The sequence below is a fragment of the Thermobia domestica genome, chromosome 8 (genome assembly GCF_964235325.1).
Source record: "Thermobia domestica chromosome 8, izTheDome1.hap1.1, whole genome shotgun sequence".
NCBI classification, from domain to species: domain Eukaryota; kingdom Metazoa; phylum Arthropoda; class Insecta; order Zygentoma; family Lepismatidae; genus Thermobia; species Thermobia domestica.
The window spans coordinates 194,157,469-194,177,592 of NC_137461.1; the positions used below are offsets into that span (position 1 = coordinate 194,157,469).

The 20,124-nt window shown below is 37.0% G+C and overlaps 2 protein-coding genes across 2 annotated transcripts in view; one reads left to right on the top strand and one right to left on the bottom strand.

Moving 5' to 3' along the window:
• Nucleotides 1–9,982, top strand: part of LOC145693405 (carboxylic ester hydrolase) — a 98,154-nt gene extending 88,172 nt beyond the window's left edge. Inside the window, exons 10-11 of the mRNA XM_081769372.1 lie at nucleotides 3,378–3,525; nucleotides 9,201–9,982. Of these exons, the coding sequence (XP_081625498.1) occupies nucleotides 3,378–3,525; nucleotides 9,201–9,780 (728 nt within the window). The 3' untranslated portion in view covers nucleotides 9,781–9,982. The remainder of the gene's footprint in view (nucleotides 1–3,377; nucleotides 3,526–9,200) is intronic.
• Nucleotides 9,983–17,123: 7,141 nt separating this feature from the next.
• The window catches only part of LOC145693404 (proline-, glutamic acid- and leucine-rich protein 1-like), a 137,118-nt gene continuing 134,117 nt past the window's right edge, over nucleotides 17,124–20,124 (bottom strand). The window contains exon 13 of the mRNA XM_081769371.1: nucleotides 17,124–19,692. Coding sequence (XP_081625497.1) covers nucleotides 18,232–19,692 — 1,461 coding nt within the window. The 3' untranslated portion in view covers nucleotides 17,124–18,231. The remainder of the gene's footprint in view (nucleotides 19,693–20,124) is intronic.

Sequence of the window (20,124 nt, forward strand, 5' to 3'; positions counted from 1 at the left end):
TTACCATATAGCGGCACAAACTTTTTGTTTTAAATGTAATTCCAGCCCGTTTGAGAATGGTGATCACTTTCGTTGAGCAGTACTTGTCAATTAGTGACTTTGCAGACGTTAGTTTGAACTTGATATCTAAGGACTGTATTATTCAAAAACATTGAAACAAACACCATTTTCTTCAGCACTTTTTCTTTAATTACGTGTCTCGGCATGAAAAGCCTTAATTTTACCCTAATAGGTAAAAACTACTCCCTAAGTTTAGTATCGAAATTTATCAAATTCCACTTTTTAGAGATGAAGTTCGTAATAAAGGGAGTGAAATACAGTATCAAATGTTCATTCTTAAAAAGGAAATTTAAAAATCAGCTCCATCAACTGTTTGGCATTCATGTCTGTGGTATGGAAATTGGAAGTGGCGTAAATGTGGTGGGCTTACCGCTGAATATCTTATTATGTACATGATATTCTAATATTAGGTGCTTAGGAATTTCTGGCAATTTCCATTGTTGGCAACGCTGAACTTGTATTGCAGTCTTTAGATGTATTGTTGTTGCTATCGTTACCATGGCAACGAAAGTTGGTCAGTTATCAACGATTCAATAGCTCACCTCTGCTTAAGACTCTATACAGAGTATAAATGTCTAAGCTCTGAAGATATCTCTTTCAGTTAGTGTCTGATGAAGACAACATTAAGTTGTTGAAAGTGTTACACTGTAATTCAATTAAAAATAAGTGTATATACTCTGGTCAGAAGTGTGTATTATTTCTTTAGCTATAATAAGTATGGCACCGCATGTACAGCCTATTCCAAACAAGTTGACCGCATTGATTAGGCTGTTTTGAGCAGAAAATTCTCAAACTCAGAAAGTCCAACTTCGAGTATCTTTGGAAATAGTAAACCACAAATGCTAGGTTCGAGCCCCCAAGGGTAGAGTGAACCTTTGTAATTGGTTAAAGTTTGTTCCGATATGTTATTCTTTTAAGTGCAATAAGACATGGAATGTTAAGATAGGGAAAAGTAATATTATTCACTGAAATACGCAATGATACAATGTTTCGGAACTGTTCATACGCTGAGCACATGCTAGTTTATTCACCTACGTTTCCATACGTAAAAGAACATTTCTAATTAAAGGAAAGACAGCGAAAGACAGACAAAGAAACAACTTAACTTACCGTTGCCTGCAGTACCTGAAGTACAAAATTAGGCTTCACCTTACGGTAATATTGACCTTTTCATTATGCTCGTGCCCACCCCTTGGAAGGATCTTTATGCATGTTTCCTATGGCAGTTCAAATCATTCTTTCAAACGTCACACTTTCATATTTACTAAAACATCAAATATGAAATTTTAACTTTGTGACCTTTGATCTCTGATGACATTGTTTACTTTTTCGCTTTGCTAAAAAGTGCGTCCGGTAGATCCTTTATGAATATTCTCTTTAGCATTATCTTCAACTGAATTAATTGTGTACAATAGGTAAAAAAGAAATCTTTTTCCGTAGAGGTCACTGGATCACGAAGTTTCTCATTATCACATTGTTCCGGATCAGAATTTACGCCGATATACCAATTTTTGCTATTTAACACTTGCCAGAATATAACCCAGTTTTGCTCTCATTGGTCGCCCACAACTAGGACTATCTTGGACATCGAAATTTCCAGAACGACAACGATTGAACATAAATTTGACTGTTTTGATAACGTATCTTGTCCGTAAACAGTACAAATTTCAAGGGCCTGCGCAATATTTGCGCTTTTATCAAAATAAAATTGCAAAATGTAGCGCAGATTTGTACAAAGTTCACTCATCTTCACGGCACAATAACTTGGTCTGATTATAAGAATTCCAACACTTTTTTTTTTTTTTTTTTTTTTTTTTTAACACAGCTACTAGTTTCAACTGTATATGACGTTGAAACTAATACCCTGAGATTGCGAAGAACGGCATCTCATTTGCAATCCCTCAATACTTTTTAGACTACCTGATGCAAAATTTAAGTGCAAGTTACAAAGGTCAGTCAAAAAGTAATGCACAGTCTACTGTAGCTCAGTAATGGAGAGCACAACACAAAATAAATTTTGTAGGTACAAATACTGGTCTCTTACCACCTAACCTATATCGAATATTTTATTTTTGGTTGTTACACGTAAGCCAACATGGATGATAAACTAACACTTACCACGCCAAAGTTTAGTGATCTAATTTCTCAACAAATCGAATAACTCAGCAATATCAGTTCACAATAAGCTGCTGCCATCTATAGGGATAACAGAATAAACCGGGGTAATGAAAGTCGATGGCTTTCAGAGGTTTCGGTATCGTGATTGCAGCATTCGGGACCAACCATGGTTAGGGAATCATCAACGATCACAACTGACGAAACCTCATCTGTCATTGAGGAACTCATCCAAAAAGATAGATCCACCACCACGAGACAGATCATGGAGCACACATGTATGGCGAAAGGACTATGTAAACAGGAACCAAACTATTAAGATACAGGAACTTTTGTGTTCGCAGGGTTCTACGGCTCTTGCAAGAGAGAGTATGCAAATCTGGAAAACTAATGCTTTTGTACCGTTTTTTTGGAGACTGTCCAGCGTACTTTCATGGAGTAATCATGTGTGATGAAACCTGATCGTTTCACTTTGATCTTGAGAGCAAATGGCCATCGATGGAATGGAGATCTCTGGAGTTAAGATCTCTGCGTCGAAAGCTGCAACTTCAGATCACACAATAAACTTAACAGTTTTCAGATCACAAGGGGGCGATTCTCATACTTTCGAACACGGATCTACCATTAGCAAAGAACGATATTGTTCGTCCTTTATAAGGGTTCAGCTTATTTTACGAACAGAGGTCAGAGTTACATGCAAGGGATATTGAGTTGCATTACGATAATGCAAGACTGCATATTGGACACATGACGGTTCAGAAGATTGACCAACTGGGATAGACAGTGGTGTCAACCTCAATATAGTCCCGAACTAGTGCCACAGGATTTCTATCTGTTTGGACGACTGAAGGCTTAACTGCGTGAAAGAAAGAAAGCAAGAAAGAAAGAATAGACAGATAGATAAGAGCGATCACATTGTATGTGTGTGTGAAAAAGTGATGTGTTATGGAAACAAAGATGGATGCAGTATAATGAAGCAAATAGATTATTTATTGCGTAATATTTCCAAAGAACCAGTGCTTCTACCTACAAAACTTAATTTATTTAGTGCTTACCATTAGTGAGCTATATATAGTGGACTATGCGTTAATTTTTAAGCGACTCTCGCATATTATCTTCTGATCACAAAGAATTTGATCTTGCATGTCTTCATATAGCCTCACAATCGGTTTGAATGTTCCATTTTTTATTTTTTTTTCCAGGTGTGGATCATGGTGACGATGTTTATTATCTGTTTGATGTACGATCTGTAGATGGAAGACCGAAACCTGGAGTGCAACCCAGTGAGGAGAAGGATATTAAAGTTCGAGAATTAACTACTTCATTGTTAACGTCGTTTGCTAAGAATGGGTGGGTTCAACAATTCAATTTCAATTTTAGTGTAACCTAATGAAATTATATCTTAGAAGTGTAACAAAAAGAGAGACAGAATTCAAATATACTTTCCTTTTAATGTTCAGAGACAAAGAAACCTTCTAATGTTTAGAGATAAGATAATGTTCCGTAAGAAAAGAATAAAGATTCCTATGAAATACCTACAAAACAAGACCACAGGCATTAACATTGAGAGTTCAATATTTCAACTTTCAATAATCTTGTATTTAAGATGTTTGGCTAAAATCATATTGGGCTTGTTCTTCTCGTTAAATTATTGAGACATTATAAATATACAGGATGTTTGAAAACAATACCGACAGCGTTTGGGAGATGATTTTTTACACTAACCAGGGATGATATCGAAACTGCACCTTGAATTAGGAGACATTCTATTTATTTCCTGATAGGACTTCTCGAGCAAGTTCCAAAACAGGTGTTCGTTTCTTGCCCGGAAGTGACCCCGCCTTTACAGGGGCTAAAATATATAGAACATTTTGACCTATTTTCTATAGCAGATGTACATAAAGTACGTTGCAACTCCTAAAAGTTGAAACCTATGCTAAAACGCCAAAACACCTGTTTCATCATTATAAAAGCATAATTTAACGAAGTGAAAATATTTGCCCCAGGGTCTCCGCAGGGTCCAACTCAAAATTGGCAATTGAAAAGAGGGGCAAGTAGCATATCGTTTGAAAGCTAGTGTTAAAAGAAAAACGATAACAAAAGTCTCACAGCTCTAATCAAACTCTGTGCGAAATGGAAGAAGATTCAAAATTTGAAAACAGTTTGCAGCTAACAGTGCATGGCCACCACTAGAATTCCAAAACTGTGATACAGGTGTCAAAATTCTAAAACACGTGTTTTATTATTTGAAAAGTTCTATTTATCGAAATGATAATGTTTACCTCAGGGTTCCAGGTGGGGTCCAACTCAAAATTGGCAATTGAAAAGAAGGGCAAGTAGCATACCGTTTGAAAGCTAGTATTAAAAGAAAAACGATAACAGAAGTTTCACAGCTCTAATCAAACTCTGTGTGAAATGGCGGAAGATTCAAAATTTGAAAACAGTCTGCAGCTAACAGTGCATGGCCACCACTAGAATTCTAAAACTGTGACACAGGTGTCAAAATTCTAAAACATGTGTTACAGTATTTAAAACGTGCAATTTATCTAAATGAAAATGTTTGCCCAAGGGGCCTCGTAGGGTCCCACAAGGAGTCTACCTCGAAGTTTTCATTTGGAAAGGCTTCAAAAAGTATATCGTTTATAAGCCATCGTTCTTCAACTTTCCGACGACCCGTCTGGTAGAAGCAGTCTAGAAGACACGGCTCCGTCGACTATTGTTTGCTGAAGCTTGGCTTTTGTTCTGGTCTATGTGTGAGAGCCACGTAAGTCACATGCCACGGTCGTAGCAACGTGGTAGCTGCCAGGACCGTATCTTTTGTTATGCAGGTATCAAGGCCATATGTATGACGATCACTCTATGGCGTGATAGTGAGACTTGAGTGTCTCGTCGAGTGGTGCGGCCGTGCTATTGTTCATGAAGAAGTGATAAAAGCACAGTGGTTGGAGACACCAAATGCACTGAATAAAACTCTTCTCCATGCAGTGTTCGTCGTCCAGAATCGAACATGTCAAGAAAGCTGGATTCTTTGTGTGGAAACTGAAAGACAAGTCTCTCACTGACTGGTAACTAAAATCATCAGGAAGGTCGATGTATCCACATTTGCCGAAAGCGTACTTGATCATATCTTGGAATCTGGGTGATTCCAACTGATTTCGTGTTACCCCAATCAAGTGAGCACTGGAATACCGATTTGTCATGTCTAGCTTGTCTCCAAGTCCTTCATTCCGAACATGCTTGTGGGCACGCTTCACCATCATTTTTCTGTAAAGAATATATCCCATATCGAATGGCTGTACATAGGAAGTACAGCCTGGAATGATTGTTCCTGGATGTAAGTCAGGACACTCTTGATAAAAGTCCGGATCTCTCGTGATGGCTGAATCGTCCTTCAACAAAAGACGAGAAGTTCTCGAACAAAATGTGGCAGGTATTCCTTGAATATTGCCTTTGTCATCATTCCTGACTTGTTTGCTCTGAACATGACTCCAGGGATCTGAGGGATTTTACATTGGACCATTGATCCAAATTTCCCGGATGGTTCGCGGAGCACAATGACAGTCGGGCCCACGAGCTTTCCTGATGCCGAAATCGCTTCCTGGACTGTGTAAGAATGTGTCACTTTTGATTCGCATCTTACTTGAGTTTCGACATTTTTTGCTCCACGTTGAGTTAGAGTTCGTGGTGTTAGTAATTCATAATTGAATCCACTTTGATCAAGATTCACAATTTGATTAAGGTTGTAGTTATCCCATTTAATATCTCGCCTGATTTGTTGAATATAGCTGTCGAATTCGTTTGAACGTTCCAGTGCTCTTGTTCTGACTTCCATTGTCATGATTTTTGTGATTTTCCTGGAACCCCAGTTCATTTCTCTCAATAGTCGGCGGATCCAAAATCGGGATGCCTTGAAAACAGTAACCCATAGCTTCCGCGGTTTTTCTAAGGCTTCCACGGCAATGCCTTCTTCAGTGATCCTGAAAAAAATTCGGAGCAGCGCGTTGATTTTTGCACCATGCTTTGACAGATTCTCGGAGTTCTGCTAGCTTGATCAGCTTGGATGCCTTGTCCAGGAATAGTTTCATCCAAATGATGTCACTTGTACAGATGTCAACTCTCGCTACACGTTTCGCATCCTTGAGTTTGCGACCACTGGACGCGTTGTTATAAGCTGCTACAGTATCCCTCAATTTCGCTTCACTCCATGATCTCCAAAATGCGGTTTCCTGAGAAGGATTTGGGTCCAGGTAGTCGTAATCAGGATCGCCTTCGGTACCCGAAGCAGTTCCTTGTTGACTTTATGTCGTGTCCAAGGGCTGGAATTGAGTATTATCTTCGAACGTAACATAATCGTCTACGGTCATTGTAATGTCCTGGAGAACAGAGTTTGTCACCATCAACTTGATGAGCTTGTGAACCTTCTTTGCAATCTAGAGAATCAATTTTCTAGATTTAAGTCAACGTTATTGCAAATTGACTAACACAACTTTTCATTCAAGCTAATAACAGGTTATAAGTCAGGGTTGCTGGCTTTCTAAATTCGTCATTGCAAACGCTTAATGTATAGAAATGAAAACGTATGTCATGTAGTCCCTATATGCGGGCAGCGGTCAAACTACACATTTTCAAATGGGTTAAGTAGTATTTCCTTTCAAGGTTTCTCAAAACAGACAGCATATGGAACCAATCTTTCGTCTCTACGCTAATCCTGTGCAAAATGGTAGGGTGTTTACACTACGTCTACATGCTGAATCTTAAGGTTCATGACCACCTCTTACACCTAAACTTTGAAACACTTGTAAATGCAAAACAGCCACGTGGTCTTAAGGTTTCTAGATCACTTCTACCAGACGGTAAGTTGTAGCGGGATAGCTTTCGAACGATATGCTACGTGCCCTCTTTTCAATTGCCAATCTTGAGTTGGACCCCACCTGGGACCCTGGGGTAAACATTATCATTTCGAAAAATAGAACTTTTCAAATAATAAAACACGTGTTTTAGAATTTTGACACCTGTATCACAGTTTTGGAATTCTAATGGTGGCCATGCATTGTTAGCTGCAGACTGTTTTCAAATATTTAATCTTCAGCCATTTCGCACAGAGTTTGATTAGAGCTGTGAGACTTCTGTTATCGTTTTTCTTTTAACACTAGCTTTCAAACGATATGCTACTTGCCCCTCTTTTCAATTGCCAATTTTGAGTTGGACCCACCTGGGACCCTGCGGAGACCCTGGGGCAAATATTTTCACTTCGTTAAATTATGCTTTTATAATAATGAAACGTGTTTTGGCGTTTTAGCATAGGTTTCAACTTTTAGGAGTAGCAACGTACTTTATGTACACCTGCTATAGAAAACAGGTCAAAATGTTCTATATATTTTAGCCCCTGTAAAGGCGGGGTCACTTCCGGGCAAGAAACGAACACCTGTTTTGGAACTTGCTCGAGAAGTCCTATCAGGAAATAAATAGAATGTCTCCTAATTCAAGGTGCAGTTTCGATATCATCCCTGGTAAGATAAGGCAAAAAGTATAGACCAACCTGGGTGTACAAATGCTTCCTTTCGGTGTTATAGGCTGCCGAAAACGTGAAAAAATTAATTTTCAAGGTCCATAGCTCCAAAACTATGGGAGCTACCGTAGTCAGGCCAAGACTTCATTTAGGAACTAATATGTGTCCTGTCAATATCTAAGTTTCAGAGCCCTGCGGTACTTCCACAAAAATTTTTATAGAGGTAGTTGGTGAGTACTTCAAGCTATATGCCCATAGCCAAACTCCCTCTATAAAAATCGTTGTGTGAGTACCTCACGAGTCTGAAACATGTATTTTTATATAGCTTACATATTAGTTGCTAAATGAAGTCTTGAGCCGACTACGGTAGATCCCATAGTTTTGGAGCTATGGATCTTTAAAATTCGTTTTTCACACTTTTGGCAGCCTATAACTCCGAAAGGAAGCATTTGTGCACCCAGATTGGTCTATACTTTTTGCCTTGTCTTGGTGTCAGAAATCACCTCCCAAACGTTGTCGGTGTTTTGAAACACCCTGTATAAGCTGAAATACCCGGCATTACACAATATTATTTATGCACAATATTTAAAAATAAAGAACTGAGTAGAATAAATAACGAAGAGCAATGCCTTAGGCCATCAATTCCGGTCCAACTGACATGTGCAACGCCTTCCGCATTGATCCTGTCAGAAAATAGAGAAGTGAGTAGAATAAGTAATAAGCAACACCTTCGTCTATGTCCTGTCAGAAAATAAGGAACCGAGTAGAATTAATAACAAGAAGAAACACCTAGAGTAAAATAAATAACCACAAGCAATGCCTTTGTTGTTGTTCCTTTCAATCCCTGGGCCAGCTGACATGCACGCTTTTAACTGAACTTGGACTTAAATGTCACTGAGAATGTCACCAATCATCTTAGCGACCTCGAAACCTATGAATTCGACATTATCTATGTCATTTTGGACATTTTATTTTTCGCTTTTCCTCGCTCCCTCCCCATGCCGTTGAGGGCTGAATTAGCACTTACCCGGATTGAGAGTGTTACTATTAAACTCATTTTTACATAAATTTTAAACCACCTGTTCCCCTTTGAAGTCAAATTTTTCCTCTTTAGGATACGAACCATAAAGTTGTATATAGCATACTATCTTTTCCAGACTACGGTTTCTTTTATAAAATTACTTTTAAATTTGTCAAACCAACGGTGTAAATTTGTGTACAGGACAAACACACATTCATTGACATACATTCTTACTTTAAAGTAACGTGTATACGTTTTGCTTTTCTTCAGATTTACCTCCATTTCCCCCATCTTCCGAACTCCATTGATTTATTACCAGTGATTTCTCTACCTTCTTCATAATATATTAATAATGCCACGTCATTTGTATACATAATCATTTCATCCATTACTAATATAAATAACACCAGATACAAATCATAAGAAATTTATCTAAAAATATTTTAATCTGATATTTCAGAGAATTTCACTCTAATCTAGGTTCATAATTTACAGGAAATCACCAGGCATGGACGTATGGCCTCCATTTTCTGAAGAAAGGGATAACTACTTAGAGATATCAGAAAACCCCAGGTCAAAAAGTGGATTTCGTCATTGTCAAATGGCTGTTTGGGACCAGCTTCTCTCACGATTACAGACTCCTCTGTGTCAAGCAACTCTGTCTTTGGGCAGTGGACTTGAAGAAGTGGGTAATATAGCAAATGTTGGTGGTGGTGGTGGTGGTGCACGCAGTGGTGTATTAGGTTCTGTAGGTAATGTGCTTGGTGGTGGTCTACTACCTGCAAATAGTACAAACAGCACTACAAACCTCCTTGAAGGAAGTATCGTTAGACCTATTCTTGATAGTAACACATCGCATGCCGACAGTAGCAATGCACCAGAGCCTTTGGATCCTACGCGTTCTCCAATTGATGGCAGTAGTCGAACTTCTGAAGCTCCCGCCATTGAGAGCAATATTATAGAAACAGACGTTGAGGTGGAAACCCACAAAGAACTATTCACCACAACTCCGGCACAATTATTACCAATTCTTAAGAAACCTAAAACACCAATAATTGGAAATATTTTGGGATAGTTGAGCATTTTTAATAACATCAACTAGTGCACACAAACTAGGTTCTTAATGAATAAAGGTATCACAAATGCTTCTATGTATGAATGCAAACTTTCGTGATGAAAGATAAGTGTACTTACGTGAAAGAAAATACATCTTTTACCTTTAGTTATAGCCTTTAAAGTACAATTAGCAGGATGCACTTTAAATTTTAGTCTTCTTTATTTATTTATTTATTTATTGAACAATTTCCCAGATACAGCATAACTTTGCCATTTTACACAGGGACATGCTAACAAAAGAAAGAAAAAAAAACAAGACAACAATAACAACAACATAGAAAAAAAAGAGTGTAAAAGTAAAACTATTCCGTCAAAGCTCGTTTAATTGCTCTTTCAAACACTGGGTAGTTCAAAAAAATGTCCACATCAGTTGTTACTTGATTATAACTGTTTGGTATTCTATAAAAAAGAGACCTCTGTGTAACAGCCAACCTAGGACGGGCAAGATGGAATAGGTGGGTATTCCGAGTGATGCGGGAAGGGACACGTAAGGATAGTTCCTGAAGTAATATTTCCGATCTTAAGGTTCCATTAACTATTTTATGTAGATACTTCAGGTCAGAGATAATTCTGCGTACTTCAGGAGTCTGAATATTAAGATGTCGCAAGAGCTCCTCCTTAGATAATATTCGAAGTGCAGGAACACGAAAACGGACTATAGCAATGAAGAAATTGAGAACAGAATCAAGTCTGGAGAGATGTGTAGGTGCTGCCATGGCCCATATGGGAGAGCAGTATTCGATCTTGGGCGCTATTAAAGTCTTATAAAAAGTTGCTAATGACGAAACAGTGCGTAGTTCGGTGAATCGATAAAGAAGTCCCAACATGCGCATTGAATTCTTTAGTATTGAGGAGATGTGGTCAGAGAAGGTGAGTTTTGAATCAAAGATGACACCAAGATCGTTATGACTAGCAGAATGTGTGATAGGGGAATCGTTGATATGGTATGTGGAGGGAACAGGAGACTTTTTCAAAGTAATAGTAATACTGTCACATTTCTTACTGTTGAGTTTCAAGTGCCACATTTCACACCAGCGTGTAAGGTAATTTATGTCTTCCTGTAGAGCAATTGTGTCATGGAGACATGATATTTCTCTGTATAACTTACAATCGTCAGCAAAAAGCAGAAGGCCACTAGGTTGAGCTGATAAGTGCGTGTAGAGATCATCCATATACAGGACAAACAGTAGAGGCCCAAGTACACTCCCCTGAGGCACCCCTGAGATCACGGGTTGGGGGTTAGAAGTCGCCCCTGAAAGAACAACTCTCTGTTTACGGTCCTTCAAGTAGCTTGTGATTAGAGAGAGAAATTTGCCATGTACATTAAATCTATTGGAGAGTTTATGAAGAAGATGAATGTGACTGACAGAATCAAAGGCCTTCGAGAGATCAAAGTAGATAACATCTAATTGAGTATTGTTATTCATACATTTGACTGCACAGGAAAGAAGAGTACTTAAGTTTGAGAGACTTGAGCTTTTCGGTAGAAAGCCGTGCTGAGAACTATGGATGTAAGGTGAGGTGAATTTAAGTAGCCTGTCTTTAATTATTTTTTCGCAGATAATTGATATTACAGAAAGAAGAGATATTGGCCTATAGGAGGATACATGATCTTTAAGTCCTGATTTATATATTGGGGTCACGTGAGCTAGTTTCCAACTGGTGGGATAATACCCTTCCTTGAAGCATCTATTGAATAAGATAGATAGAGGAACCGCAATAACTGAAGCAGTTTTGTTGAGAAAGAGAGGACTAATTTTATCAGGTCCAAGTGATCTATGTGGAGATAACGATAGCAAGAGAGCCAGAACTTCGCCCGGGGTGGTAGAAAGAATGGATAAGGTGTCCGAACAGATGGGGTGGAGAGGAGGGAGATGGGTTGTAGAGGAAAGGGAAGTAAATGTTTTGCAGAAGTAGTTATTGAAGAGGTCTGGTCTTTGATCATCACTCGCTTCAGTATTTTCATCTTGAATTGTTGCCGGTATGCCCGGAGATTTTGTTCTAGATTTAATTACAGACCAAAAGACTTTAGGGTTACTAACAGTAAAATCACCAATTGAGTCCATGTATTCAAAATATTTACGCCGCTGTACCTTCTTGGCAAGACTTCTAATTCTAGCAAAGTTTTTGTATGTGTAGTCACTCGGATGTGATTTCCATAGAGTCCAGGCAAGCTTTTTGTTTTTAAGAAGGTCACGAAGTTCATTGTCGTACCAGACCGGAAACCTGTTCGATTTTGATGCTTTCACTGGCACAAAGTCCTTTATGGCTGAGTGGACAACGGATGTAAATAAGTCCACAGCGTCGTCAACAGTTCCTACCTCTAACAAACACCAAGGAAACAGTTCAATAGCCCGGCAGATGTCACCCCAGGGGGCTTTCTTCCATAGAAGTTGTGACCTACTTTTGAGGGGCTGGTTTGTAGTAGTGGAGGCGAGGAAATCGAAAGAAACATCCAAGGAATCGTGATCCGAGGGAAAAAGATTTCTGCATGGGACAACACAACGAGGTTCTAAGTTAGAAAGAATATAGTCAAGATTGCTATTATTGCGGGTATTATGCATATTATGTTGACCTAGACCAAGTCCATGAATAAAATTGTCCATGAAATAACTGTCGTTTCCATCTTTAGCGACTCCATGCTTGCTGTCCTGCCACGTGATGGAAAGGTTGAAATCACCCAATAGGATGACGTCACCGTGTGACAACGCATGTAACAGTGAGTCATGGCAAGTTTCTAAGATGTGCTGGGGGGTGTTCTTGTGCGGCCTATAGAAGCACCCAATAAACACAGAACGACGCTTTGGAATAAATACTTCCACACAAATAAGTTCACAATCCCGTTCGAGATCTAGTCTTCTCTTGCTCTTCCACTTATTATTTACACAAATCATCACTCCACCTCCACGAGTTATGCGGTCTTTACGATAAATGGTGAAATTATTTATCTTATATATAAAAGAGTTAATTATTTAAATACTTGGTATGAAGTGTTAACTTTCACTGTTTGGTTTTGTTACCTTGTTTATACATTTATCTTCCTACAAAAAGTCGAGGTCAATAGAGACCAAAGTTTATGGAAGGGTTCTCCCTAGGGAGGATATGAAAAATTGTCCTCTAGCATAAGGAGATAAAAGCAACGAAGCTCAAAGTCTCTTAATTTCTTGTGAACTATCTATTGAATACCTAAATTAGCTAAGTCTACTCACTCCAGATAAGTCAAAATTCAGATTTTTTGGATAAGAGGAGGTGTAGAGTCCGGGTGTTTTAAGTATTACCCAATGATGAAAGTTCCATTTCGATAGGTCTAGTGCCTGAGCAGAATTTGATTCCTTTTGGTTACATCTACAAGGTATTGAGGTAAAAATAATAATTGCTTAATTTGCAGTGGGCTATTGACAGTATCCTACCGGAATGGATAAGGCATTCGGGAGAGAAGGAAAAATTGAAATCCTAACCTCCATGGAATACTCTTTAATGTAACGAAAAAGAAACCATTTTCAGTGAGATATTCATTGGAAACCTCGGAACCTGACTACCTGGAAGTCACCTTAACCCCAAGCAATGTAGGATAAAAACTAGATATCGGGGTACCCGACCCCATCAGTAAGAGTGAGTACTACCCAATGACAAACATCTCAGCCCGATCTACTCATACGTTTGGGAAATACAACAAAGGAAAATGATTCGATATGCCTTTTACATAAGGCCAAACCGTGGGTTGTGTAATTTTCAATGGACATCATATAACTAAAATCAAATCAGCAAAATTTGTATTTCTACTAACTAAATTCTGATATCTATTGGCACCAAGTGGGGTTATTTATAGATATCCTATTTGTAGATTTATTTATTTATTTATTTTTTTTATTTATTTAACAATCACCAGATACAGCTCAGAGGCCATTTTACACTGGATATCCAACAACAACAATAACAATGGAAAGGTTTTGGGAAGGTATCGGCCAGGGCCTGTTTTAGTAGGTACCATCCCGGCATTTGCCTGGTAGAACTGAGGGAAACCCTGGAAAACCTCAGTCAGGATGGTCGGCAGCGGGATTCGAACCCACGACCTCCCGAATGCGAAGCCAACGCTCTACCACTTGAGCTACTTTTTAGGATACAAAGGTGCTAAGGCTATGGTGTAGAAATAGTAAGGGGAAAACTACAATGTGATATGAGAGATTCGGAAGATATTAGGAAAAATTATTTTTAAAAAATTAACCCGGGGTAAAGAATTGTTTTGGAGTGTCACTACCTCGGTCATACGATACACAGTGTTTATTACTTCCGAAATAAATGCTCAATTATGATTTAATAATAATAATAAAAAAAAGTGGCACATACCCCTTCTCTTGTGAGTGTAAGGAGCTTTGAGTACTACTACATAACGCAAGTACTATTCCGATAGTACAAGACATCCTTCAGACATAAGGGAAAAATAAAATCTTTATATCCCTTTGGCATGCTCTTCTACATCACATAGCTGTTTGACCCCAGTGATTACGTCATGAAACCACTTTGTTGAAGGTTTCCTCTGTTTCCTGCTGGTTCGACGGTGAAACAACGATGTAGCACTGATTACTCCTGGCATCTGCTATCCGGAAGTGCAAATAAATAAAATACAAATAGAAGACAAAAATTCAAACAGATTAGTTATAGTAGGATAGGTTATTGTCTTGGTGTACTGTAGCGTTTAACACCTCCATTTTAATTCTTTTCAAGATTATCGCTAAAATTTAGTAAGAACATGTAATGTATTTATCATATAGTATAATTATAATTACGGTGTCAGAAAAATATATGTATCATGTAAACTATACAAAAACAATAGTGAAAAATTAAATTTTTGCTGTACAGAAATAGTCTGAGAATCATCTCAAATGTATACATCAAATATTCTTTTAAAACTTTTTTCTTTTAATACAGGATCAATTTATTTGAAATCACCCAATTTCAGATTGAAAGACTGCTGACTTAAAATTTATTATTTTTTTTTTTTTTTTTAATTTTTGTGCACAAAGCTGTACTATATTTAGAGAATTGAAAACAAGCATTCATTCATTTTTTTAGACAGTTTTTCTTTGAGCAGTCGTTTTATCTAAGCGCGCAAGCGTATTTTGCATTTTACAAAGGTTTGTGGTACGTTATTTTTGAAGATACATGCCTACTACACTACAAATATCTTTTAAAAAATCATCCAAAGTTAGTTTGAAATTTTTAATTTCGAAAATGACAATTTTGCGTTTTTCAAAGAAAAATAAATGATTCAGAGTTTTTTTTTTTTTTAAATTTAGATATAGACTTCCTGATATACAAGTTCCTAAGAGAGAGTGATACTTATGTCTCATTATTTATGATTATTTGTCTTCAAATAAGTGATTCTTCCAAAATCTGCTATGTTCAGCCTGAAATGTCTCAAAAAGAAACACTTGAAAAATACCAAATTTCCATAAAACAATTGTGTTTTGTGTAGTAGTAAGTGGTTACGATTAATCCCTCATTCCCTCTCTCTCTCTCTCTCTCACACACACACTCATTATATATATATATAATATATGTGTGTGTGTGTGTGTGTGTGTGTGAGAGAGAGAGAGAGAGAGTGAGAGAGAGAGAGAGAGAGAGAGAGAGAGAGAGAGAGAGAGAGAGAGAGAGAGAGAGAGAGAGAGAGAGAGAGAGAGAGAAACTAAAGTGATTCCTCATTCTACAACTAGTATACTGTACTTGTTAGAACATGTAGCTTCGTTTAATTTGTTAATCATGTTTTGAAGAAAATAATTACTAAAAAATAAATGCTGTTTTGTCTTTAAAGTATTCTAGACCAATTTATTAATAGGAAGTCGTACTTAGCTTACTGCTGAAGCAAAATACAAAATAATATAAAGTAAAAACACCTTTCTTAAAGTCGGTACGGCCAAAAGTCGGACCCGAAATGAATTCTATACCTTCTGGGATACCGACTAGCATTAAATAATTCTTTCGCTGCAAGTAACTTTTATAAAATCACGACCATACTACAATGTTAAGGAAAAATACATACTAAATGTAATTACAATTTTAAGTTTTTATTAACATTTACAGGAAAAAAGATATTTGACATGATCAATGGAGAGATGTTTTTTCTGTATTGTTCACTGACTATGATTTAGAAACAACGTAAGTTCATATATATATATATATATATATATATATATATATATATATATATATATATATATATATATATATATATATATATATATATATATATATATATATATATAAGCGGAAAAATGTACATCATAACACCAATCAACAAACCAAACAATAACGTCACCAACATTTCTCGCGTTTGATTAACATGAACATCAACTTAATGTCGGTAAATGTTACAAAGTTGTTCGGCTTTTATTCTTTCTTCTTCAGTGAATTTTAACAGCAAAGTGTAAGCAGAAATAGGATAGATATTAACAAAAATAATACTAGGTGTCTATGAAATATGCTATTTTATGCCAAAAGTACAACATGTAGTAATAAAACAAAACTGACCAAAGCACCAAATATATTAATAACACTTGTGTAAGTTTCGGAAAGGTAATGTGATCTTTATTAGACGAATACTCTCGCGCCCGCCGACATTTGATCATATAATTAGCCCAGTTGCTACGTTACGTTAAATGTACTGCTGCGACCCCATTCGTACAAAATAAGAGTGCAAAGACGTGTTTAGAACACCCATGAAACTCACTACTATTTCCTCCTTGAGTATCTATCTTACACAGATAACGACAGAGTTCTTCGGCGAAGAATACACGAAGTGAACAAACGATCAATTATACAGAAACAGCACCATCGGCTATAGAAAGACATGCGTTTACTAGTGAAGGCTCCCAACATTGCAAGTTCTTCATATAATCCATCATCTTCTAGAAACACGAAGAGGTTATTGTATTCAGAGCCGTTCTGGGCACAAATAAGGCATGGTATCCAGTGCGGCTCTTGTGGAGCTAAGGTGCCTAAGGTGCTCCTACTGTTAGGAAAAGAAGATATGGATCCAATATGTACGATTATATCAATTCTCCCATTTATATTATATAAAGCATTCCAGTCATATAGAAAAAATGGATCTCCCTAAGCTACCACCATTTAATAGTAAAGGATTGATGCACAGTCCTCCCGCTCTTTTAATGAAGCACAACGATCGAATAACGAAGGAAGATTAGTAACTTTCCATGGCCAATCTGGGCTGTACAATGTAATATCTTTCGGGTCCTACATATAATCGATTTTTTTTTTTTTTAAAGTTCTTACATTACTTATAGATATATAGTACTTATATCCGTCTTTCTCGAAGTGTGGGTTGCGACCATTGGTGGGTCGCAGGGAGTATTTTTCCTTTCAATTATGAAAATTTTATTTTGATGTAGAAATATGTGTTGTGAAGCACCACTGTTTTGATCCTTCGAGAAAGAAATTTACATTACACTTGCTCGATCGTCACCGACTGACATTCTCGTACCGACAGGGCCATTATATTCATAAATTTACATTACAATTAAGTTTGAAAGTGTGATATTTACGATAGAAAAAAGATATCAACTAAATTTGATTTATTAAATTTAAGCATCGGGCTCTACTTTGTAACATTCATTTAATTGCTTCGAAATACACCACCATTATGTAGAATGTCGATATGTATTTGAATAAAAGTAGATGGTTAACAAGATACTATTATTTAATGTGGGTCGCAGTAACAAAAAGTTTGAGAACCACTGACTTATATTACTCAAATAATTCAGATTAATTTTATATTTATTTTTAAAAAATATTAAGACTGTTATATTGACGAAACTATTACACAAGTATCAGTAATTTATTTAGTGTCTTGATGAGTTTTGTATTATTAAAATTAGCAATGTATAGAAAGTACACCATGCTTTAATATATTTTCTTATTTAACGGAAAGAAAACATCGGTCTTTAAAGAAGTTTACATCTTACAACAGAGGATCTAAAAAGTTTTTACTGGACAATTTCACTCTTATTCGGACTAACATCAAGAACCAGTTTTACAAATTTTCGCGGAAGTGAGATGTTCGCTTTCCCCTCATTTCCGACAACATAAGGAATAATATTACTTCTGGGTTAAGAACTGATTTTGGAGAAAAATAAAAACTCAGACATTTAAGTTTCAAGCCTAGTTTCTGTAAGTTACCAGAAGCTTAGCAATATGACGCTCACTACCACATAGCCACTTTGCAGCACAGACAGACACATACTGACGAGTTGTACGAAATTACATTTACATGTATTTTAGCAATAGAAAATCTCTATTCAACAATGTACTTTTCTTTTGACAGCGGTATAAAATAATGTATTTTGCTTAACGCACATCAATCTTTGAAGAAACTTACACCTACCAACACACATTCCTACTGGGCAGTTTCACCTTCATCTGGACCAACATCAACGAATGCTGCCATCATTGTTTCTTCATCCACTGTGTCATCCGTATTTTCAGTTATTAATACTTTACTTTTCTTACACACAGGCTCATCAGAATTAACTTTTTCTGTATCATTTTCTTGACCTTCCTTAGTACAGACAGAATTAGTACAACTTGTTTCATGAGATCTTTTGTTACTTGACAGTTCTGAATTCAATGCGTTTTCTTCATTTACCACCTCAACGGCTAAATTTTCTATTTCTGCTATACTAGTTTCACATGCGGATTCATCTTCTGGAAATTTTGCTACACTGTGACTTTCTGAAGCTGTATCGGATTCTATCTTCAGTCTGATTTCATCCTCATCTTCATTATTTAAACTTTTATCCTGTATCATTTCAACAGTTTTTAAGGTGGTTTTACCCGGAGAACATTCCACATCTCCTCTAGCCATTTCACTTTTGTCTTCTATTATTTCCTCAGATATTTTCGATCCATCGTCAATGTTCTTTTCATTTGGAGTATCGATTGAAGGATCCATTTGTGTGTCACTTCGACGTAGCTTTGAGGGAGAACTTGAGACTTCCTGCTCAGTATAAACCGAAGCTTCACCCTTGGAAACACCATCAATTTCCTTGTCGATTGAAATATTGGTATCTTTCTCACACTGATGTGCATCAGTACCAAATACATGTATTTCAGTACCGTCAGTGGAGAGACTGATAGTAACCGCTTCTTCCTCTGACGGCCGCTTTGTTTCGTTGCCATCCTCAGTACCATCCACGGCTACAATTTTGCTTTCTGATCTTATTGCTGCTTTACTTAATATTACTAGTGGCGATTTATCAACTATATGACTAGATTCAACTTCAGTTTCTTCCGATACTGTGGATTTTAATTTATCCGTAACTTCATTTGAATTTTCATTGTTAGCATCTAAAGCTGAACTCCTATTAGTATTCTCACCTTTTATATCAAATTTCTGTTCTGCCATATCATCCGTACAATTTTGTGTAATTTGAAGAGACTGCACTGAAGTATCAACGGATGTTGAAGAAGCACCTATTGACTGGGACTGCTTGCGTAGCGTTTCTTGTTCCTCATCAGAAACTAAGTCAATACTAAGTATATCGTCCTCTGTGATCTTTGAATTCTGACCGTCACTGTCACTAAGCATTTCCCTTTTTAATTCTTCACTTTTCTTTCCAATTATAGAATTTTCTTCACTTTCTTCTTCTTCTTCCTCCGACACATCTTCATTCATCTCCTCATCTGAAGCTGATTCTTCATTTTCATCTTCCAACACTACACCCTCTTCTTCCTCTTCTATTGACCGGTTTTGGCTGTAACCAACCTGGGCACTACCGAGAGGAAATTCCAAGGAACTAGTCGAAGGATGGATTAATTTTTCACACACTGAAAGCGCTTGGGAACAGAAGCTACCCACCTGGAACAAAGAAGAAATACCACATTAAGGACAATTCTAGTTTCGGATAAAATAATCACTAACAATAATAACTAAATTATAATAAAATTGGTCGAAACAATCGTAATCCCATGACTTACATAATCTATTATTTAGTACTATGACTTAAAATGTGAAACAATGGCACATTTCCAAAGTATGCAAATTCAATATTCAAACGGGGGCAAGCAGTACATTTGTAACTACTTGAATGAAGAATTAAAAGCAAAAACATAAAAACTATTCCTCAGATGCTGAATCCATATGAAAAACCTACTACTCGCTATTTCTTGCTATTTTTGCACTGTGGGGATTAATACTAAAACAGGAAGTGCTCACTGATGTCTAACACTTTTAATTGCAATAGAGGAATGAAATAAGAGGTAAAACACATTCTTGTGGTATTGAATTTAT